We start from the raw sequence: 18718 nt of genomic DNA on the forward strand, positions 1-18718 counted from the left end.
ACTGCAGGTATAACTAGATATGGGGCATACCGCCTAACATGGCAGGATGGCATGCCTGCCATCCCAATGATGGTAAAGCTTAGCTTATGTTGCTTTATTTCGTATTGTCGTGTTGTCTGCCATAACTGAGTGACGAGGAATGGTTTACATACGAGGGGTCTCACAGATTAATATTAATGAGTGCAGGATACACGCCTACCCTGTCCTAATCTTCTGAACAGTCCCAATAATCTACTAGTATTACAATTTAATGGTTATAATTGGATTAAAAACTTGAAAGAAACATTAAGACAATCAATTGTTGCCTTTGGGGAATATAAACACAATTTGAATCCAGTTTTCTTGACCTTTAACAACATTTGCAGCATGCTTCTGTCAAAAGCTGTTATGAATACATACAGCCCATTTGACAAATCTGAAAGGGCACAGACCATAATATGGTCCCGTTTTGGTTGGATCATATCATAAGTGAAAATTCACACAAATTTCATACGTCAGCAATGATTTAATTGTTTATGCAACTGGTAATGTGCTGGATTAAATCGTTTGTGAAACAGAATAAACAAAACGTCAGAATCAGTCACATATGCACTCAAGATGAAGGCTGCATAGATGCTAGAATCTGAATATGGCATTGGGTCTTGTCAAAAAAAAAAAAAGTTGCATAACATCATGCCATTGCCGCTACATATGGCGTTTGAAGCAAACACAGCTGTGACACGACCAAAGCCCAACCATACTGAAGTCGACTCGCCCTCAGGTTTGTCAGATTCATCTGGCCTGCTGTGTTGTCCTAGGGGCCCATTCACACCACCCATCCATCATTGAGAGAGAATGGCAAGCCCAGCAAAATCTAAGTCAAGCCGCCCTTTCAGAGAACACATCCGTCGGATACAGAGCTCTGTCCTTCTGTCTGCCAATGTGACGAGAGACTCAACCATGACCTACATTTGACAATAAGTGGACTGGTAACAGTAACACGGAGGGGAAGTAACACTTTGATATCGCAGACAACATCAATGAGTAGGCAGGGACACATTTACGGTAAACACAGTCACACCTTACACCATACTATACTGACAAGTTCACAACACACACTCCTCCTGCCCAACTGGAGCAGAGGGTGAACACGTTTTCAAAAGTCACCTCTCAAAGATAAGATGGCTTTTTTTCTTTTTATTCTTAAATGTCCATAATAATCTTATTGAGCTGAGTCACTAATACATATTTTATACGCTTACACAGAAGTGGTTCAGTTGAGCCACTGGATCCGATTTGACCTCTACACTTTTAGAAAATAACCTTTTAACGTTTGTTTTAAAAAACAACAAAAAAAGATTTAAAGTACAAAATTAAATAATTTTGAGTAAAAAGGCACGCCTCTTGCACAGTGTATACATTGAAAACAGTATAAAGCATGTTAGGATTATTTTGGAAACTATACTCTGGAGAAACATGTATCAATATATAATACTAATGGCTTCTGGAACCAAACAAACAAACAAGCAAATAATCACAAACTCCATATTTTAGGCAACATGCTCCTTTTTGTTTTACAGTACTTAAGCTTGGTACAAATTCAAACACCAACATCCTTCATATATCAGAACACTTTCACTCAATGGGTGGTACTTTAAAATGCCTGCAAAATTATTTGATTAAAATGTAATGTAAAAAATATTTGTAAATATACTCTAAACAAACAAAAATACCATATGGAAGTTTTTTGCATGGGTAAATAAAAAGGATAGGCAAAAAGGATACAGGATTCTCTTGTTACCCATTGCCTAAAAACGATACCTTACATCATATTATTTCACTTGGTACAGGTATTGCTTTTCCCTTGTAAAGACCATGATGACCATCAGGATCATATGCATAAACATTTTGGTGCATTTTATCATGTGCAAAATATACAATTTTTTTGTATTTTAACATTTTTTGAGTCGATTCCACGTTTTCTAGCACATGGCTGTGGAACTTAAAAATTCCGAGAGACCTATTCACAACCCGAAAGTGAAATAAGGGATGTAAGAACGATGACCCTGCGATGAATGTTCTTCTTAACACTCCACCCCTTTCCCAGGTACATTAAAAAGATGACACAAGAACATACGCAATAAGAATGAGAGGCCAAGTAGGGTTTGTGTGCTAGGAGTGGTTCTTGTAACAGAAAAACAAAAAAAAATCTGAGGGCTGTGCTCAGTAGAATGACATGGACCCGCTGTGCTGTTTAATGCAATGGACGTCCTGTTGAAAAGTGCTACACCATATGTGGGTGCTGATGGGATATGAAGGTGTCAATCAAATCTCATCAATGTTTCTAGAGAACGCCCAAAGAGATGCAGTTCTCTCTTTCTTCTGCTCAGTGATTCAGAATGGATTCTAGCTGAGCAGTGGCTCACTCAGTTTCACTTACGAGCCACACACGAACACGAATGTTGTGATTTTTTTGCCAAAATGAGACAACCTCAAGTAGAGTCACCTCTGACCTTTTACAGAGCACTCTAGGTAGGGTTTGGCAATATATACACGTTCGATAATTATTAAATATTTTTTGAGCGTAATAACAATCATAGCTACCATGTGGTGTATTGCCTTTCTTTCTGTCTTTTTCCCTTAGTAATGATGTGGAAGTAATCCAGCATCCAGAATTCAGAGGCAACGTGAACCACTTCCGGTGAAAAAAAATCACCACTGATACTTACTGGATGTTGATAAGGCAGCCAATCAGCAGCAAGGTCACACAGCTTCCATGTGATCACGTGATGTGTTTTTGTCAATCACATGGAAGCTGCAAGGCCTTGCTGCTGATTGGCTGTCTTATCGACATCCAATAGACATCAGTGGTGATTTTGTTTTCCGGAAACATTTCATGTTGCCTCTGAAGTTCAGATGTTCACTGCAGGTATAAAGAAAAAAACAAGACTCAAAGAAAGGCAAGACACTACATGCGGGCAATGATCATTACTGTGCTCAAAATACATTTGATAATTACCAAAGGTTCATTCCGCCTAGCCCTAACTCTAAGGTTAATGGTTTATTTAATAACGTGACACTACTAAGCGGAATGTACTTCGAGCACTACCCCTGTTGAACACACCCCAGTTTTTTCTCTGGAGCAAAGAATATTTTGGCCCAGGAAATGAAAGTTTACAGGCAAGAGACGATATATTACATTGTGCTTGTCCGTGCACAGGATGGGAAGCACACAGGAGAGAGGGATTCCCCATGTCTGGAGTGCAGAAGAAGAATGAGTGAGAAGGTACTGTGCAGCACAGCACTGCTGCTGCTGCTGGTCGCCATGACGAAGAGGGCGGACCTGGTGTTTAGGGGAGGGGCCACATAAAGGAAGCGGGGCGCCCCGGCTGCTCCGCAGACGTGCTATTGGCGCTCAGTTCCCGTCCCTCCCCCTCCAACTGGCTCCGCCTCCCTGTTCGAAAGGCCAGCTTCCACAAACGTCCGCTAGAGCTGGTTAACTGGAAAAAAAAATGACAGGACCGTTCTGGGGAGACATCGCTGTTGTCTCCAGTCCTTTAAACAAACCCGACAGACTGGACATGCTCCCCCAACCCCCTCTCTGCACGTTATTTCCAATTAAAATGGAGAGTAAAATAACAAAGATGAAGTGAAAGAATGCTGGAAGGACGATATATACTAGGCAACAGCAACAACAACAACGACAACAACAACAAAAAATCCAAATTGATCGTTATTTCCGCGTTTTGCTCCGTTTTTCGCTCGTCTGGTCCCACAAAACAAAAAAAAAGCAAACGGACAAAAGGAAATCAAATGTAAACAAAATGGAGGCTGTAGCTGCTGAGATGGTCCCCGCTGGTGCATCGTGCGCGTCTCACCCCCTTTAAACCAGGGCCCCTCTCTTACCCTCCACCCCCCTCCCGCCCCACCCCCGGGCTCCTGCGCTCAACCCCTTGCAGAGGCCCTGCCGCCACGCCCACCGCTCCACCTGGCCGCCACCCAGGCTACGACAGAATGGTGGTGATGAAATCGTAGAACCTCTTGGAGTACTGCTCCGGGTTCACCGTGGAGATCTCCGCCCCGGCCTGGAACGAGGGAGAGGGAGAGAGAGGGAGAGAGAGAGGGAGGGAGAGGAAGAGGGAGTAGGAGACAGAGAGGGAGAAGTAGAGGGAGAGGGAGCGGGAGAGAGAGAGGGAGAGGGAGCGGGAGAGGGAACAGGAGAGAGAGCGGGAGAGGGTTTATCTTTTGCGGTGCAGGCTTTTCCTACTGTCGCATGGTGTGCATCGCGGCAGGTGAAGCCTTTGCTGTGGCCAGTACCCTCGGGTCCGGAGACTCACCCCGTGCTTCACCGTCTTGGCTGCGTGGGCCGCCTTCTTCTTTGCGTCGTAATGCGTCAGGATGTCGATGATCGCCATGAAGTACACCTCTTTCCTCGGAGCGCCTTTTGACGAGAGAATTGGCGAGACGCATTACGGACATGTGACCATTCGCACCAGCGCTTTGGCCGCAGAGCAGGCAAGCAGCAGCGATGCTGAGCAGCGGCACACAGTTGATTTTAATTGCTGGCGAGAACGTTTCCCATGTCTGTTATACAGTAATTTGAGAGGCTGCAGTGAGCCATAATTATCATTATGTAATAACAGAAGATTAATGAGCTGTATCACAGTGGCAGAATAATCGCTGAATGCAAAATCTAATTTTCGTCTTCCGCTCTCGACAGGTTTATCCAGCACAGAATCTCTAACCCACTTGTGTCTGTGGGCGTGTCCGTTCAAGCAATTGGTTTGCATCTGCGTGTATGCATGTCTGTTAGTGTACGCATGCATACAAGAACACATACTGATGAGAACAGGCCGTTCAGCCCACATTATCCTGCAAACTAGAACTTAACGGCAGCTGTTCCATGCATTGACGAATCAGTGTAAAGAAAGTGTGGTGTCAGATGCAGTAGCGATCATCGCCACCGTATGGTGTATTGCCTTTCTTTTTGTCCGTTTTCTTCAATTATACCTGATGCGATAATAAAGATCCAATCTTAAGAGGCTGCATGAAATTCTTCCGGGAAAAACGTTACCACTGATATCTGTTGTGCGTTGATAAGACAGCCAATCAGCAGCAAGGTCATACAATTTCCATGCGATCACAAGATGTGTTTTTGTTAATCACACGGAAGCTACAAGGCCTTGCTGCTGATTGGCTCTCTTTGGCCCTCTCAGACTCTGCATCAGGTATAATAAAAAAAAAAAAATGAAAAGAACAGCAATGCACCACACGGTGGCGATGACCGTTATTGCATTTGATACTTATCGTAGCGGCATATCGCCGGGCCTGAGACTCCCACTCACTGTCGTGGCTCTTGATGGCGTAGACGTCGATGGTGGGGTCGAACTCCCCGGGGCCGAAGGGCTTGGTGCTGTCCAGCGTGTTGCTGGGGCTGTCGGGCGGGGTTCCCACGGCGCCCCCGTCGCTCTCGCCCTCCTCCTCGCCCTCGTTGTCCTCGCTCTCCACCTCCTCCTGCTCCGCCCGCTCCACGTCGTGGATGCCCACCAGCAGGCTGTAGTCCATCAGCTTCAGCTGGGCCAGGAACTGGAGGGAGGAGAGGCCAGGGAGGGAGAGGGAGAGGGAGAGGGGAGCCAGGATTCAGACTGAGTGATGAACCCGGACATTTCCGCATAAGACGGGTTTTCAAAGCAAAGCCTGGATCTGCCATGAAGCAGCCCGGCAAACATGGAATATCATGTGGAACTTCGGAGACCAATCTGGTTATGTTCTAGTTGGTTGTGAGATAACATTATGGTGAGTGTATTCACCAAGCAGGGCACATGTATTGTTTTTACAAACTCAGAGAAAACCACTCCACAGTTTCTCCATGGTAACATCCCCTGATGCTTAACACTCCATATATGTATAGTGGGGACCAAAGGTCTGAGGACACTATCAAGTCCTGGTTGTTTTCATTATTTATCAAGGAATAATGCAATTATGATACACCAATTACACTTCTTGTCTTCAATTATTGAGAACAACGGGAGCTTATTATTACGCTATTCCCACCAGTCACTGGACTTGAACCTAGTCAAACATCTGTGGGAGCAGGTGAAGAGGGAAAAGGCCAAACATCAGTTAACGTCAACAGATCATCCATGGGAAGTGTTGAGAAAGTGCTGGGATAAAATGGAAGATGAGGTGTTGCATAAGATGGTATAATCCATGCCAGCACAGTGACGGCAGTAATCAAGTCAAAACGCAGACACGCCAAGTGCTAACGAGCTTTGACCTTCAGTAAATACCTACACTTTTGTTTTGTCTTGAATCATTCAAAATAATGTATTCTTGAATAAGAAGTATAAATGTAGTATCATAATTGTATTAACCCTTGATAATACTGTGAAAACAACCGGTCCAAAAGTCCTCAGACGTTTGCTCCCCCCCTGTAGATGTGTTCTGCTACTAAAACCCAGGTGAGGGCTACATGCTAACGCCAGCGTGGTGGGTTAATGTGTGTGTTCATGCTCGCAGGCGTCATACAGTCACACAGAACCAGCCTGCTGCTGCGGCCTCTCTCCGCTCACCTCCACGTCCTTCCTCAGCTTCTCCAGGAACAGCTTCTTGTTGTTCTCGTCCACGTAGATCTTTTGGCCGTCGTTGATGAAGTCGTTGTCCTTGTACGTGGGCAGCTCCTTGGCCTAATGACATTGGGACGGTAAACGCCCGGGAAAAGGTGAACGCGTAGTCGCTGCGGAGGAAGCTGCTAGCTTTAGTCGTGCACTGCCTCTAACACGGCGGTGCCCTTCAAAGAGTCGCGAAACTCGTCATGACAAATCTTACGATGAGGGCAAATAGTTTTTCACAGAGCACGCAAATTATGTTATTGTGTGTGAAGCATTATGCATTATGCAGGATATTTTGTTTTCTGCTACATTACACTGAGGCATGAGATTTCCTCTGTTATTCACTGTTCTCAGACACCAAGCTGAAAAAGCATAATCTCCTGACAGTAACTGATGTGACCACAGAGGGCGCTGCTGGGCTACGAGAGAGACTCTCAGCCTGTCTCATGCCTGGTACTGCCACCGGGGGCTACGTGACATGCGAGACGAGAGGCAGCCATTATGACCTCTGGAAGGTGAGGGCCTCGCTGTTGATGCTGCAAGAGCATGCACTGACTCACAGTGACAGCACAGCAGCCACCGCAACCTGCAGTTCTACCCAACAGTGCGCGCACACACACACACACACACACAAACACAGAGGAGACACACACACTCACGCAGAGGAGAGACACGCACGCGCACGCGCGCACACGCACACGCACACACACACACAATCTGATTTAGAGAGGACACTCAAATTGGAGGTCAGTTCTGTGGGTTTACACTACCTCTCAGCTGGACACTGCAGCACATTAAATGAATAAACAAGTCAAAACCTTCACATGGGATGATGCACAGAACCCCTTTTCTGTCACTGAATGCTGTTTATTTGCCAATTACTGAACATTTAAAATAATTTAAATGTCACTGTTGATGTTCTCTGCAATCCCAGATGAATGGAACTTACCTTTCCTCAGCCACTTTCTCACTGTTAACTTAGACAATCCCACCATTCTGTATATAGAAGCACTACACAAATCTCAACTGAAGTCTGAGGACAGGCAGCCCACCCCATATCTGGAATCCTCATTAGGAAATACAAGGGGAAAAGGAAGACCGGCTCATACCGATTCAATCACTGAGGGAAAAATAAATCAGCTCAAATGACTGTCCGATAATAAATGTGCACACAAAGTGCGGACGATAACGACAGCAAAACTGGCCTTCTAGCATAAGACCAGAATATAGCCTCAACTCATGATTCCGGCTGAGCTACATTTTATCTCTGTTTTGGTTACACCACCCGAAGGACAAGTTATAATGGCTACAGAGGCTAATGATAAAAGGTGTTCTGAATTGGCACTGAGCCTTACTGTCACCAGGAGACTGCAAGCCTTGAAGACAGAGGCCAGGGACAATAAACTGAAGTAACAGTATGCACCTGTGCACTTGCATTCTTTATGAAACATGCCCACTGCATGAATCTTGCTGAATCCATTTTTACAACTTAGATAGAAGCATGTGCAGGGCTCTGCTGTAACCACAATGTCAACATATCACCTGTGTTTCTACCAAACCACACATACCAAACACAGCTCCACACTGCGGTATAAACCACTACGTTTAGTTTAAGCCGCGTTTCCACCGCAGGAACTATACCCCGGAACTAGGAACCTTTTGAGGAACTCAGTGCGTTTCCACCGCAGGAACTAGGGTCTAAATTTAGTTCTGGGGGCTTTGTTTTACCCCCCAAAACGTTCCTGCTCGGGGGGTAGTACTTTCCGAAAGTACAGGAACCTTTTGGGTGGAGCTTGCAGCGCTGAACATTTCTGATTGGTCGAGTACTCGTAGCATTTGTGTTGTATTTATTTTCCGCCATTACCCGCCATGTTTGAAAATATGCAGCGGCAAACCAATTTATTTTCATAATAACAAATCAAACTTGTATGTTATGCGGCGCAGTAGCCTACTTTTGGTTATAGCCTGTCAACGTCTTGGAATTATAACGTGTGCTCTTCTGTTCTTTTCTTGCTTTAGTATTCGTTTTATAAAATGCTAAGCATTCGTGCTGGGACAGCATATTACGTAGGCTACCAAAACATTCAAACGGATTAATTCGGTTGCTGAATATTTTCTTCCGGATTTTCTTTGTTAGCCCGTTGTAATTGACTCAAAACGTTTGATACAGTTATGTGAGGTATGCGGTAGTTCTGCATAATTAACATTGGTGATACAGTACAAGCAAACTGGAAATCACCTTCCGCACTTTTTATCCGGGTAAAATAACAGGTTAATTCTAGTAATCTTCCCTTTAGCTTTTTCAGACTGCCGTAATTTTACTCATTTTTACTGCCATTTTTCAATTTCACGAAAAGACCAGGAAGACTATGGACTCATTTATGGTGCATGGTTCGCATCTGGAGGGCACACTTCGCTGCTCGGCTAGCAGTAACTTCGAAGGAAAGCAAACGGTGGCTGTACCACTACTAAAATTACATTTTCACGCAAGTCCGAGTTTTCGTTCTATTCTTGTCATTTTGCGATTAGCCTATATGGAATTGACGACGAGAAAGTAATAAAACAGCAAATTGTTTACAACGTGTGCATGTTTTCTGCTGTTAATGAATGTGTTTGAGAGGATATATGAAAATCAATAAATACAAAAGTAACCATATATAGTCATTGTTGGTAACCCGTTGTATATAAGTGGAATAAACCCCTCCGGGCTGTCCCGGTTATTAGAAAATAATGTAGGCTACTTCGGTGGTAGTATGGGGTTACAGAAGAAATCATATGACAGATGGACCGACGACAACGTCAGTGGGCTAATTTGCCTAATCTTCGCGGTACTTTAGACCCCGGTGGAAACGCAGACAACCATTGGCTGAAGGAACCTTTTAGTTCCTGGTAAAGTAGTTCCTGGGACTGAAAGTTCCGGGTAATTTTGGTGGAAACGCGGCTTTAGTGATTGTTCCCATTTCTAGAAAGGGGGATACCCAGTCAAAAGACCGCCTTTTGACAGCTTGTTAGAAATGATGCTATACCTCATTGTGGTAAGATGGTAAGAAGGATGCTGGATTCTGGACAATTCCCTTCTGTTCCACAAGTAACCAATGCATAGCAAAAAAGGTGGATGGTGTCAGATCTGACGGATGTTAAAACGAGCTAGACTCAGCGATGCTTTTATGTATATTCTTAGCTACACCCCGACGGAATTGGTGCTCGTCTATGAAGGCCCCGTGTACTTGAAAGTGACTTGAGATGGCTAAGCCTAGCGGATCGATGCAGAGCCTGGCCGATCAAAGGAAGCAAGGCTACACCCTTCTGGGTGAAATCGCAGAGTCAGACCAAAAAAAAGGGGCAGTTTCTGCCGGGGTTACACGAGAGGACATTACGCATTCAGTGAGAATTGTGCTGAGGTAAGGAGCCTACCTTCACACCTCAGGACAGAGAGAGAGAGAGAGAGAGACGTTCAGCGGAAGTGCGCTGTGCTGGGGAAACTGGCGGTACAGCACCTCGTGCAGCTGTGAGGTTTCTCCCACGCGCAAAAGAATACGGGTTTCTCAGTTCAAAATTTATATGCCCACCCACAAGTCGTCAAAAATGCACAGCGCTAATGGCAGAGCAGTCATGGCAGAAGCCCACATGAACAAGTGCATTTTCAATTCAGTATTCTTAATCTACAATTATGTTGTATTGCACATGAGCTGATTGAAGCATTTTGCTTTACTGTGTCTTGCATCACAATATTATAGCGTGTAGTAGTCTGCTCAGAAGGTTAAAATGTCCTTCCGAAAGGGTGGGGTGTTACTAGGTCTGGATCATCACCCTTGAAAATGAAAGCATCACGTTGGGTAGTACTTTACCTCTTTGAACAACGTTCAAGACAATACCCTAAAACGTGATCTCCTCCCAAACAAAAATCCTACATCCGTGCACCGCGGCAATGTAATTGTTCCTTTGTACCTCCCAGATAAAAGCGCTTTGTAATTGCAGCCTTAATTGGCAGCTCCTATTAGTCAGTAATTGAAACAGAGCATGAGAATATGTTGGCTTATGGTCCTTCGCACAGCCTGACCTGTACTGATTATCAGTTCATTCAACAGAAATGATGTGCCAGAGAATAAGCAAACTCCAACTACTGTTCCCACTGATTTAACCCTTCGAAGACTAGGTTTAATGGAACTTAAAAAAAAAACTGTTCTAGAGCTCCAGTATTGATTGTTACACCAGGATTAGAATGTTCAGTTAAGAACATTCTAATCAAATATTTGTGATCTTACACCTTAAAGCATTAAGTTTAAATCTAAGAGAGAAGTTTCTTAAGTTAAAAAATGTAGTTCTGATTTAAGGCATGATTGTGACATGTTGCTGTAACCAGAAAAAGGGGTAACTTCTAGAATATATGGCATATGCTCTGCATTCCTGACTGAATTTCCATCAAAAATAATGATAATGAATGAAGTTTTCATTTTGATCACAGACAAATCCATTATGCTATACAGAGGTAAAAGTACATTTGTCACATTAAGTACACCTCGGTCCTAAGGAATGGTCCATTGGGTCCCAATTACACCTTTGAAAAGGAGATCCGAACAGAAACTCAACAGAACCACAAGTGAACCGTCACTGAACGGAGAAGGCTACGGAGAATGAAGGAGCGGGCGTGTGTGAAGTCACTGATCACTGGTCGTCTGGGTTCACTCCCCCTCTGCTGCATGCCTCTTACGTTTTTGATGGCGCAGTAAAAACGCGTGGCGATCCTGATCGTTTGCAGCTTTTGGTGCATGCGCGATTTGGGGGGCGCGGCCTCCTCGGGTGGGCGGGGCTGCTACAACAGGGAAGGAGAGGCAGGGTTTTCAGGCTCATTCATTCACAACGGCATCATCTTTTATCAACCAGGCCAGTGCTTTCTGGAAGTTTCACGGACGTTTCGCATACAGAGCACCATAGATGTTCACTTGTGTTTTTTTCCAAGCGTTTTTGCTCTTGATCTTCTGTAAATCACTGTATTTTGCATTAAAAGGACACCATGTGCTGTTGACTGAGGATAAAAAAAACGAATTGGTTTCTAATGCAAGTGCCAGGATTGGTATGCATCTATTTAGAGCTTGTAATGCATTTTAGTTCTAGAAAAAGTAAATAAAACTTAACCCTTTGGGGCTGCTTTTCGTAGCTTGTACTCAACGCTCGCCAAACTAATGGCCTATACATGACTGTTTTATAAAAGCTTTGCTTCTTTTCCTCATAGAACCACACATGGTGCGTTTTCAGTCGAGTGCTCCAAGACAAATCGCCAGAACAGACATAAAACACATTTCCAGTCGGCTTACTGCTGGATTCAATTTTACGGAAAGACACCGCATGAAAAATTGAAGCGTTGATCAGGTGATAAACATTTAGTGCAAGAGTACGCGTAGAAATGCCAGAATATGTGTAATACAACTGTCCTTGGGAGCGATCTAAGTGATCCGAAGCTATTCATTGCTGAATCGACTTTTATGCGTTTGTCCGCAGTTTTTCTTTTAATTTATTTATTTTTGTATGCGCAGCAAAACCGGTCTTAATGACGGTCATCAATCATGGGCACAAAATTCTTTATGTTGTTGTACAGTGCCTATGGATTTAGCTTCTGCTTAAGTAATAACAAATTCCAGAGAACACCGGCCCTTCCTACTACCCATAATAGAGATTTATGAGAAAGGAGCATATCTAAACTCAGACAGTATTCATACACTTGAACTCTTGTAGTATTTACATATGGTGAGTTACAAACTGTGAAAGTCAATGGACAGACGGCCTAGTCCTGGAGGGTAAAGGTCGTGGGCCAGGCAGCAGCCTGTGACATCATGCGCACACGCGTGCACGCTCTGGCGTGACCACGAGACAGGGTGAGGCTGACGCGGCTGCAGCGTCGCTGTCTGTGGAAGCGACCTCGACGGACAACCAGCTGGCAAAATTTGTGATGAGAAAACATGAACGAAAAGGAGGCAAAACAAATAATAATTCAAAAACAGCCTGAGTAATTGAGATAACATCAATTACTTTTCGAAGAGGCTTTGACCGCTGGATATATATCTTACGACAAATATATACAGCTTGTACAAAAGCAATGCGGTACGTTCTGTGTATATATGACTGCATATAAGATATATATTTCAAAATGCATGGATGTAAAACTTCATGCAAACGTGTTGCACAGAAAACCGGTCAAAATTAAAATGTGCAGGCATGTCTGTGTATGTATGCAAATCCAATGTGTACACTGCACCTCTGTTCACCCAAAAACATCATTGTCTTTTGGTTGAAAAGAACAAGTTGTCCTAATTGGGTAATTATCAGTCCTAATACGACTGTACTGGAGGACTCTGGGAAATAAAACCTGAAGTGAACAAAGGTGAGTGTGCCCACCTCATGCTCATACATACAATCACGAATGGAAGCAGAACATACGGCGATTGACTGCATAACCCCTTCCTTCTCTGGGGGAAGGAGTGAACTGTAAAAGACCACAGCGGGGAGGTACACACTCTTTTATCGTCTGCCTGAAACGTTATCTACGACCACGTCCCACTGAATCCACACTTCACGACAACCGGTGGAGATCTGGGCCTTTTATGAAGAGCTACTGTACAAAAACGAGGACTACCCTCAACATTTGCAAGAAACAAAGCAACTGTCCATGTGCCTCTGTGCACTTCTGAATTTCAGGGAAAGCTTACACTCTCAAATCGCAGTTTCCCCCCCTGTGTTTAGCCAATGCAACAAGGGGGCTTCTAACAAATGCCAGTGCCAAAATTAAATAAGCTTGGATGACGAAATTTGACGGTTGAAAATAATTGTATGTTTTGCTCGCTTAAATCAATTAAAGTCAAGCTAATGCATGTAGAGAGAGGTCTTTATATAATTATCCTGTGCAGTACTTGATAATTAAGTAATTATTATCTAAATCTACACCCAGAATAGAGCTGCTGGAAGTGACTGAGCCATTGGTAATGAAAGGAGGTAAAACTGTGTAACCACAGCAAGGGTCTTTGTCTGTCAGCCACACAAAGACACGTTTCATTGTTTGGCTAATCCTCCTCATCGATCTGCAAGCCTTTTTCTGCTGCTGTGGTAATTTATGGACTTTCAGTGGCAGGTGGAGTGTTTCTTCACTTATAATCTCTTTCTCGCCCACGTGTGGCCCCATGGGGAAGCCCTGGCTCCTACCAGTTCACCTGGAAGGGCTCCGTTTCTGCACCTCACCCCATTGTTAAAGGAGTCCTGCAGGGATCTGTACTGGGCCCTCTGCTGATTTCCATGTGCGCTAAATCTCTTGGCTCAGTCATTACTTAACATGGCTTCTCTGACCACTGCTATGCTGATGACACACCACTCTTCTTCTCTTTCCCCCACTCTGCCACATGGGTTAATGAGAGAATATGTGCCCACCTGTCTGACATTTCAACATGGATTGCTAGACATCACCTGAAGCTCAACCTCAACAAGACGGAGCTACTCGTCATCCCTCACAGGTCCTTGCTACTATGACAGCTCACCGTCACTACTAATGGTACTTAGTACTACAGTGCCTAGCCCCCCAGTGGTGGAGCAAACTCCCCATTACTGCCCATTTTCCTCTTTGGTCTGAAGATCTCTTCAGACTGTACCCTGACAAACTTTAACACTACACTCCTCTGCAGGGAGATTCTCAATCAAGCATCACTTTCATGTAACACTTGTACCTTGGTATTTCAGCACTTTCATGTTGCACTTCTATCTTCATCTTGATGTTGTAGGTCTTAATCATCTCTTTTAATCATGCCTCATTTTGAGCTTATGACTTAGCCGCAACTTCACTCACTTAGCCAATGCTTTACTGTGTGAACCAGACTACGTTTATCGCTATGGATAACTGATATTTTATGACAATATGTCCCTTTGGATAAAAGCTTTACAATAAAGTGTAATGTAATGCCACTGCTGCATGTCAAAACTGCCTTTGTGCTCGAGATGACTTCGATTTAGCGTGCCTTTTAGCAACGAGGCCAGCGATCGGAGGAGATCAGATAACTTGTTTACCACAGCTCAGTGTGAAACCAGGCAAACCCAAGACTCCTTCAACACTGCGTGTGGTGAGGTCATGCGGTCGTGCAGCTACAGTGTCAGAACACATTGAGAACTAACCATTTAGCCCATCTTAGCTTGATATTTGCCGGCAATGTACGGTGGATTTCAACTTACGCCAAGTTTGGTCCAGAAGAACCACAAACTCCAATATAATTTCAAGCAAGTTACTGTTGAACTGTCTGAGAAACTAAGCTACCTAGTTACAGGGAATTGTCTATCATGTATGGAGCCGGCTAAGGCTAATTCACAGTGAGTACATGCTAAAACGGTCTCCAGAACCATAAATAAGATGACTGAAAAACTGTCTTGAAGGAGAAAAGCCATAGATGCACTTGGGCATCATAGTTGGAGGGGTCTTTAGGACAGGGGCTCACTGGGTTGAGGTCAGCCTTTTTCGGTACAGTTTATCATTTGAGCCTCGAGAAAAATGGCTTCACACACAAACCACTGGACCGTGTAGGGGAAAATCTGCACCTGCTCACCCATGTCATCTCATTAAATGCCATTTCCATCTACGTCCCGCGGTTTCCCCTCCCTGATCCGCTACAGTAATCATTTCAGTTATTGTTGCGGGAGCCTCAAATCAAATGACCTGCTGGCTGTCATCTACGCAGCTAAAAGGATTATGTTACTGCAGGCCATGGTGGAAAATGAAAAAAAAATAAAATAGAATAAAATCAGGCTTTTCAGGTCAGGTGACCTGGGAACTTTGGTCCACATTAATGTAATGACCACAGAGCTCTACATACGGTCAGAAAAATACCCTGCATGACACTGTGATATAGCAGTGTTCTCCGTCTCTGGCTTGGTTTATAAAGGCCATAGTTTACTTGCTTTGAAGAATACTTGGAAGTGTGCAAAAACCAGTAAGACAGCATCACTTGACTGGGATGCGGCAAAGACGCATTGACGGATAGAGCGCCTCTTGAGTAAGATGACCCAGCCTTACTCAGGTACGTTACTCACTGACTAGTCTCGCGTTGTTTTCCCTGGTCATTTTTTCTCCATTGTTCCAGAAGACGATGGACAGGTACACATTTCATCAAATGAATAGTACACTCTTAAATAGTTGCTTTCTGTCCTCTCGCTTCTTCGCTAGTGGACACAGTACTGCATGCAACACCGCACTCCCACGAACACACCCCCACAGCACACACACCCACACGAACACAAACACAAACACGAACACAAACACGAGGCATCCAGGAAGCCCTCTGGCTGCAGAGGACGGCATTTCAAGCTTCCACATAACAGCCACAAGTTGGGATCGAACAAAAGAGAACCGATGTGTGACAGAAACAAAAGACTGAACATGAAAACTAAAAGAGGAATGGAGCATGGATTCTTTTTTGTTTCTGACATTGTCATTTTGCCATTATGGAAGTGACAAAGGCCAGAGCTGGTAGCCCTTTTCCGTTGGTTTGTGGATTGGCCATACCCAGTCATTTTGAACACAGAGGAATTTCCTCAGGACTGAACACAGAATTTCTTCCTCCACATGGCTTGACAGATGACCACTAAAAACCTTAGGGTAATAAGACTGTACATCTGAACTTCCTGTCCAGATCACAGCTTTTCAATGGCAACTTCTAAAATACAAAATGAGATATGTCCGGTCGGTTTACCTTCTCCTTGTCGCTCGCCTCTCTGGCAACTGTGGAGCCCTGAAATCCAAAAACAGACATGCAATTTAAAATGACGTCTTTCGTCAGCAAGGGCAACACACAGGAGAGGTCTGGTTTTGGTGCTTAACTTTGGCCAAGGATGTTGTTCTCACCATTCACATTTTGTGATTCTTCAAATGGAGAAAGGTGCTGCATAATTAATGTGATCGGCGGGTTCTCTCAATCACCTTGAGGTCATACTTCTTGTAGACCGAGAGCCGGTGGCTGAAGACGTTGCGAGTGACGATCATGTAGGTCTCGTCTCCGTCCACCGTGAGGCGGTACATGCCCAGGAACTGGGGAAGCAGCGTGTTGCCATGACACTCCACGATGAACTGCGAGGGAAAATGCAAGGTGGGGTATACGCTTGTATGTGAGTATCTGTGCGAAGGTGTGTGTGTGTGCGTGTGCGATAAAGCCTCAGCCTTAACACAGAGTACCTTGTGACACAAATGAAATGAGTAGCTACATCCCAGTTAAAAAATAACCGAGCAATGGTACAGTATTCTTTCCAAGTGCCAGACTCATAACTGCAAAACATGGACTCAAGCAGGGAAATGATTAAGACCACCAAGTTTTCTGCTCACAGATATGGCTTTTTTATGTTCTTACGAAATTGTCAAATAGGTGCAAAATCCAACTGGATAGTGGCAATATCCAAAAGGATAGAATCCACATATTATTTCCTATAATACGAGCAGACTGTGATTGTGAATAATCAGGAAGCTGCACCTTACGCCAGCTGTCATTTAAAGGCATGTGATGGATACAAGGATAGGAGTTCATACAAATAATATACTTTCATCCTTTATGAATTCAGTATCAGTTATTGTACAATTGTAGTACCAAACACTTCAAGAACCACCAAAATAAACCAAGTCAGGCTTTGAGCAACTGTGCTTCACAACCCATAAACCTGCAGCATTATTCAAAGGGACAAATTCAAAGGGACAAATTAACAGTAAAGTCACAAAATGGAAATACGCCAGACGCCTGAAGGTACATGCAGTAAGCAAAGCCATATCTGAGCACTGAGAACGGTGGCTGACTGGGGAGCAGGTACCGTACCTGGTGGTACTTCTTGAGGATGTTGTGCATCTCGGCCACGTCCTCGCTGGTGATGGTCTTGATGACGTACCTCTTGTCGTAGGAGGTGTGGAAGCGCGCCCCGCTGCGACCTTGGGCGTCGCTGGTGACGGGGGCGCTTCGGGTCAGGGAATTCTGCAGGAAAAGGCGGGAGGCTGAGTGAGATGGGACACTTTCCAAAACGGTGCTGTCACTGACATGAGAAATGCATAATGTGAGCCACTGGGGGGGATGGTGGACGATGACTCAGGTCTGTGAGTTTTGGGTGCTCAGAGACCCATTAGCCTAATTCAACTACCACAGGCCTGGACAACCCTGGTCCCAGTGAGCCACAAGGGTCTGCTGTTTTTGGTTTTCACCATACATACAACAATCACTTTAGACCCAAGAAACCAGGTGAGGTGAGATGACTGTGTAACTGACTGCTCTAATTGATCAATTGGCCAAATGGCAAGTTACAACGAAAGCCAGCAGAGCCTGTGACTCTCCAGGACTTGGCTTGGTCACCTCTGAACTACCATGGCAACCAGGCATCGCAGTTCTCAAAGACAGCTGTGCTACAAACCTTCTGGACTGCAGGTGGAAAAATGAACTTGAGTTCATTCAAGCACATTTAAATTCACTATTAAAACACATAACACGTTTCCTTTCAACAGTTCACATTGGCCAGTTCACATTTAAAGCTCCACATACTCCACATTTTGGTTAATGGGAATGGCAAGTTTCCCTGTTATATGTGCTTTAGTATAACGAGAATAAAAGCAGTGCAATATACACACAATCCTATACAAAAACCACACAACTAGACAAACTTTAGAATGACAGACCGCTATGTATGATGCTTGTGTGTATCCTGGTTTTCTATTTCTAGATCAAATTCTTGTACAAATCCTTAACCCTCCTGTTCTGTTCATTTTTTAGGTACAGCAAAAATGTTCCCGGGTCAATCCCCATACAGGGGGGGTTTGCATATACATGAAATAAACCATTTTCATTTAAAATGTTGATTACACTAATTAAGGCCAGTAGAAGAAGTTTCATACTGAAAAAATAATTTTAAGTATTTTTCCTAGATTTTCAAACTTTAAAAAGGGTCAATTTGACCCGCAACATAACAGGAGGGTTAAATGAGGTCAAAACCAGAAAATTAAATTTCCCCAGATCAGATTTTTTCAGACCAAAAAAATCATGTACAAATCATTTCCCCCATTTGCGTCTGAGGCTTGGGAATTGCTGTGAGTTTGTACCAGAAGAGCTGAGCGATGCAGCTGAGAACAGTTCTAC

At 44.2% G+C, this 18718-nt stretch overlaps 1 protein-coding gene across 3 annotated transcripts in view; it reads right to left on the minus strand.

The window, feature by feature from the left end:
- Positions 1 to 3906: 3906 nt before the first annotated feature.
- pip4k2aa (phosphatidylinositol-5-phosphate 4-kinase, type II, alpha a) overlaps positions 3907 to 18718 on the minus strand; it is a 51477-nt gene continuing 36665 nt past the window's right edge. The window contains exons 4-11 of one of the 3 annotated variants that reach the window (XM_035413603.1): positions 17417 to 17569; positions 16537 to 16683; positions 16310 to 16348; positions 11302 to 11400; positions 6552 to 6665; positions 5325 to 5565; positions 4317 to 4420; positions 3907 to 4064 (exon numbers count right to left, since the gene is read on the minus strand). In XM_035413603.1, the coding sequence (XP_035269494.1) occupies positions 3984 to 4064; positions 4317 to 4420; positions 5325 to 5565; positions 6552 to 6665; positions 11302 to 11400; positions 16310 to 16348; positions 16537 to 16683; positions 17417 to 17569 (978 nt within the window). In that variant the 3' untranslated portion in view covers positions 3907 to 3983. Of the gene's footprint in view, positions 4065 to 4316; positions 4421 to 5324; positions 5566 to 6551; positions 6666 to 11301; positions 11404 to 16309; positions 16349 to 16536; positions 16684 to 17416; positions 17570 to 18718 lie in introns of all 3 variants that reach the window. The other 2 variants (XM_035413602.1, XM_035413604.1) reach the window with 2 other exon arrangements.

The sequence above is a fragment of the Anguilla anguilla genome, chromosome 4 (genome assembly GCF_013347855.1).
Source record: "Anguilla anguilla isolate fAngAng1 chromosome 4, fAngAng1.pri, whole genome shotgun sequence".
NCBI classification, from domain to species: domain Eukaryota; kingdom Metazoa; phylum Chordata; class Actinopteri; order Anguilliformes; family Anguillidae; genus Anguilla; species Anguilla anguilla.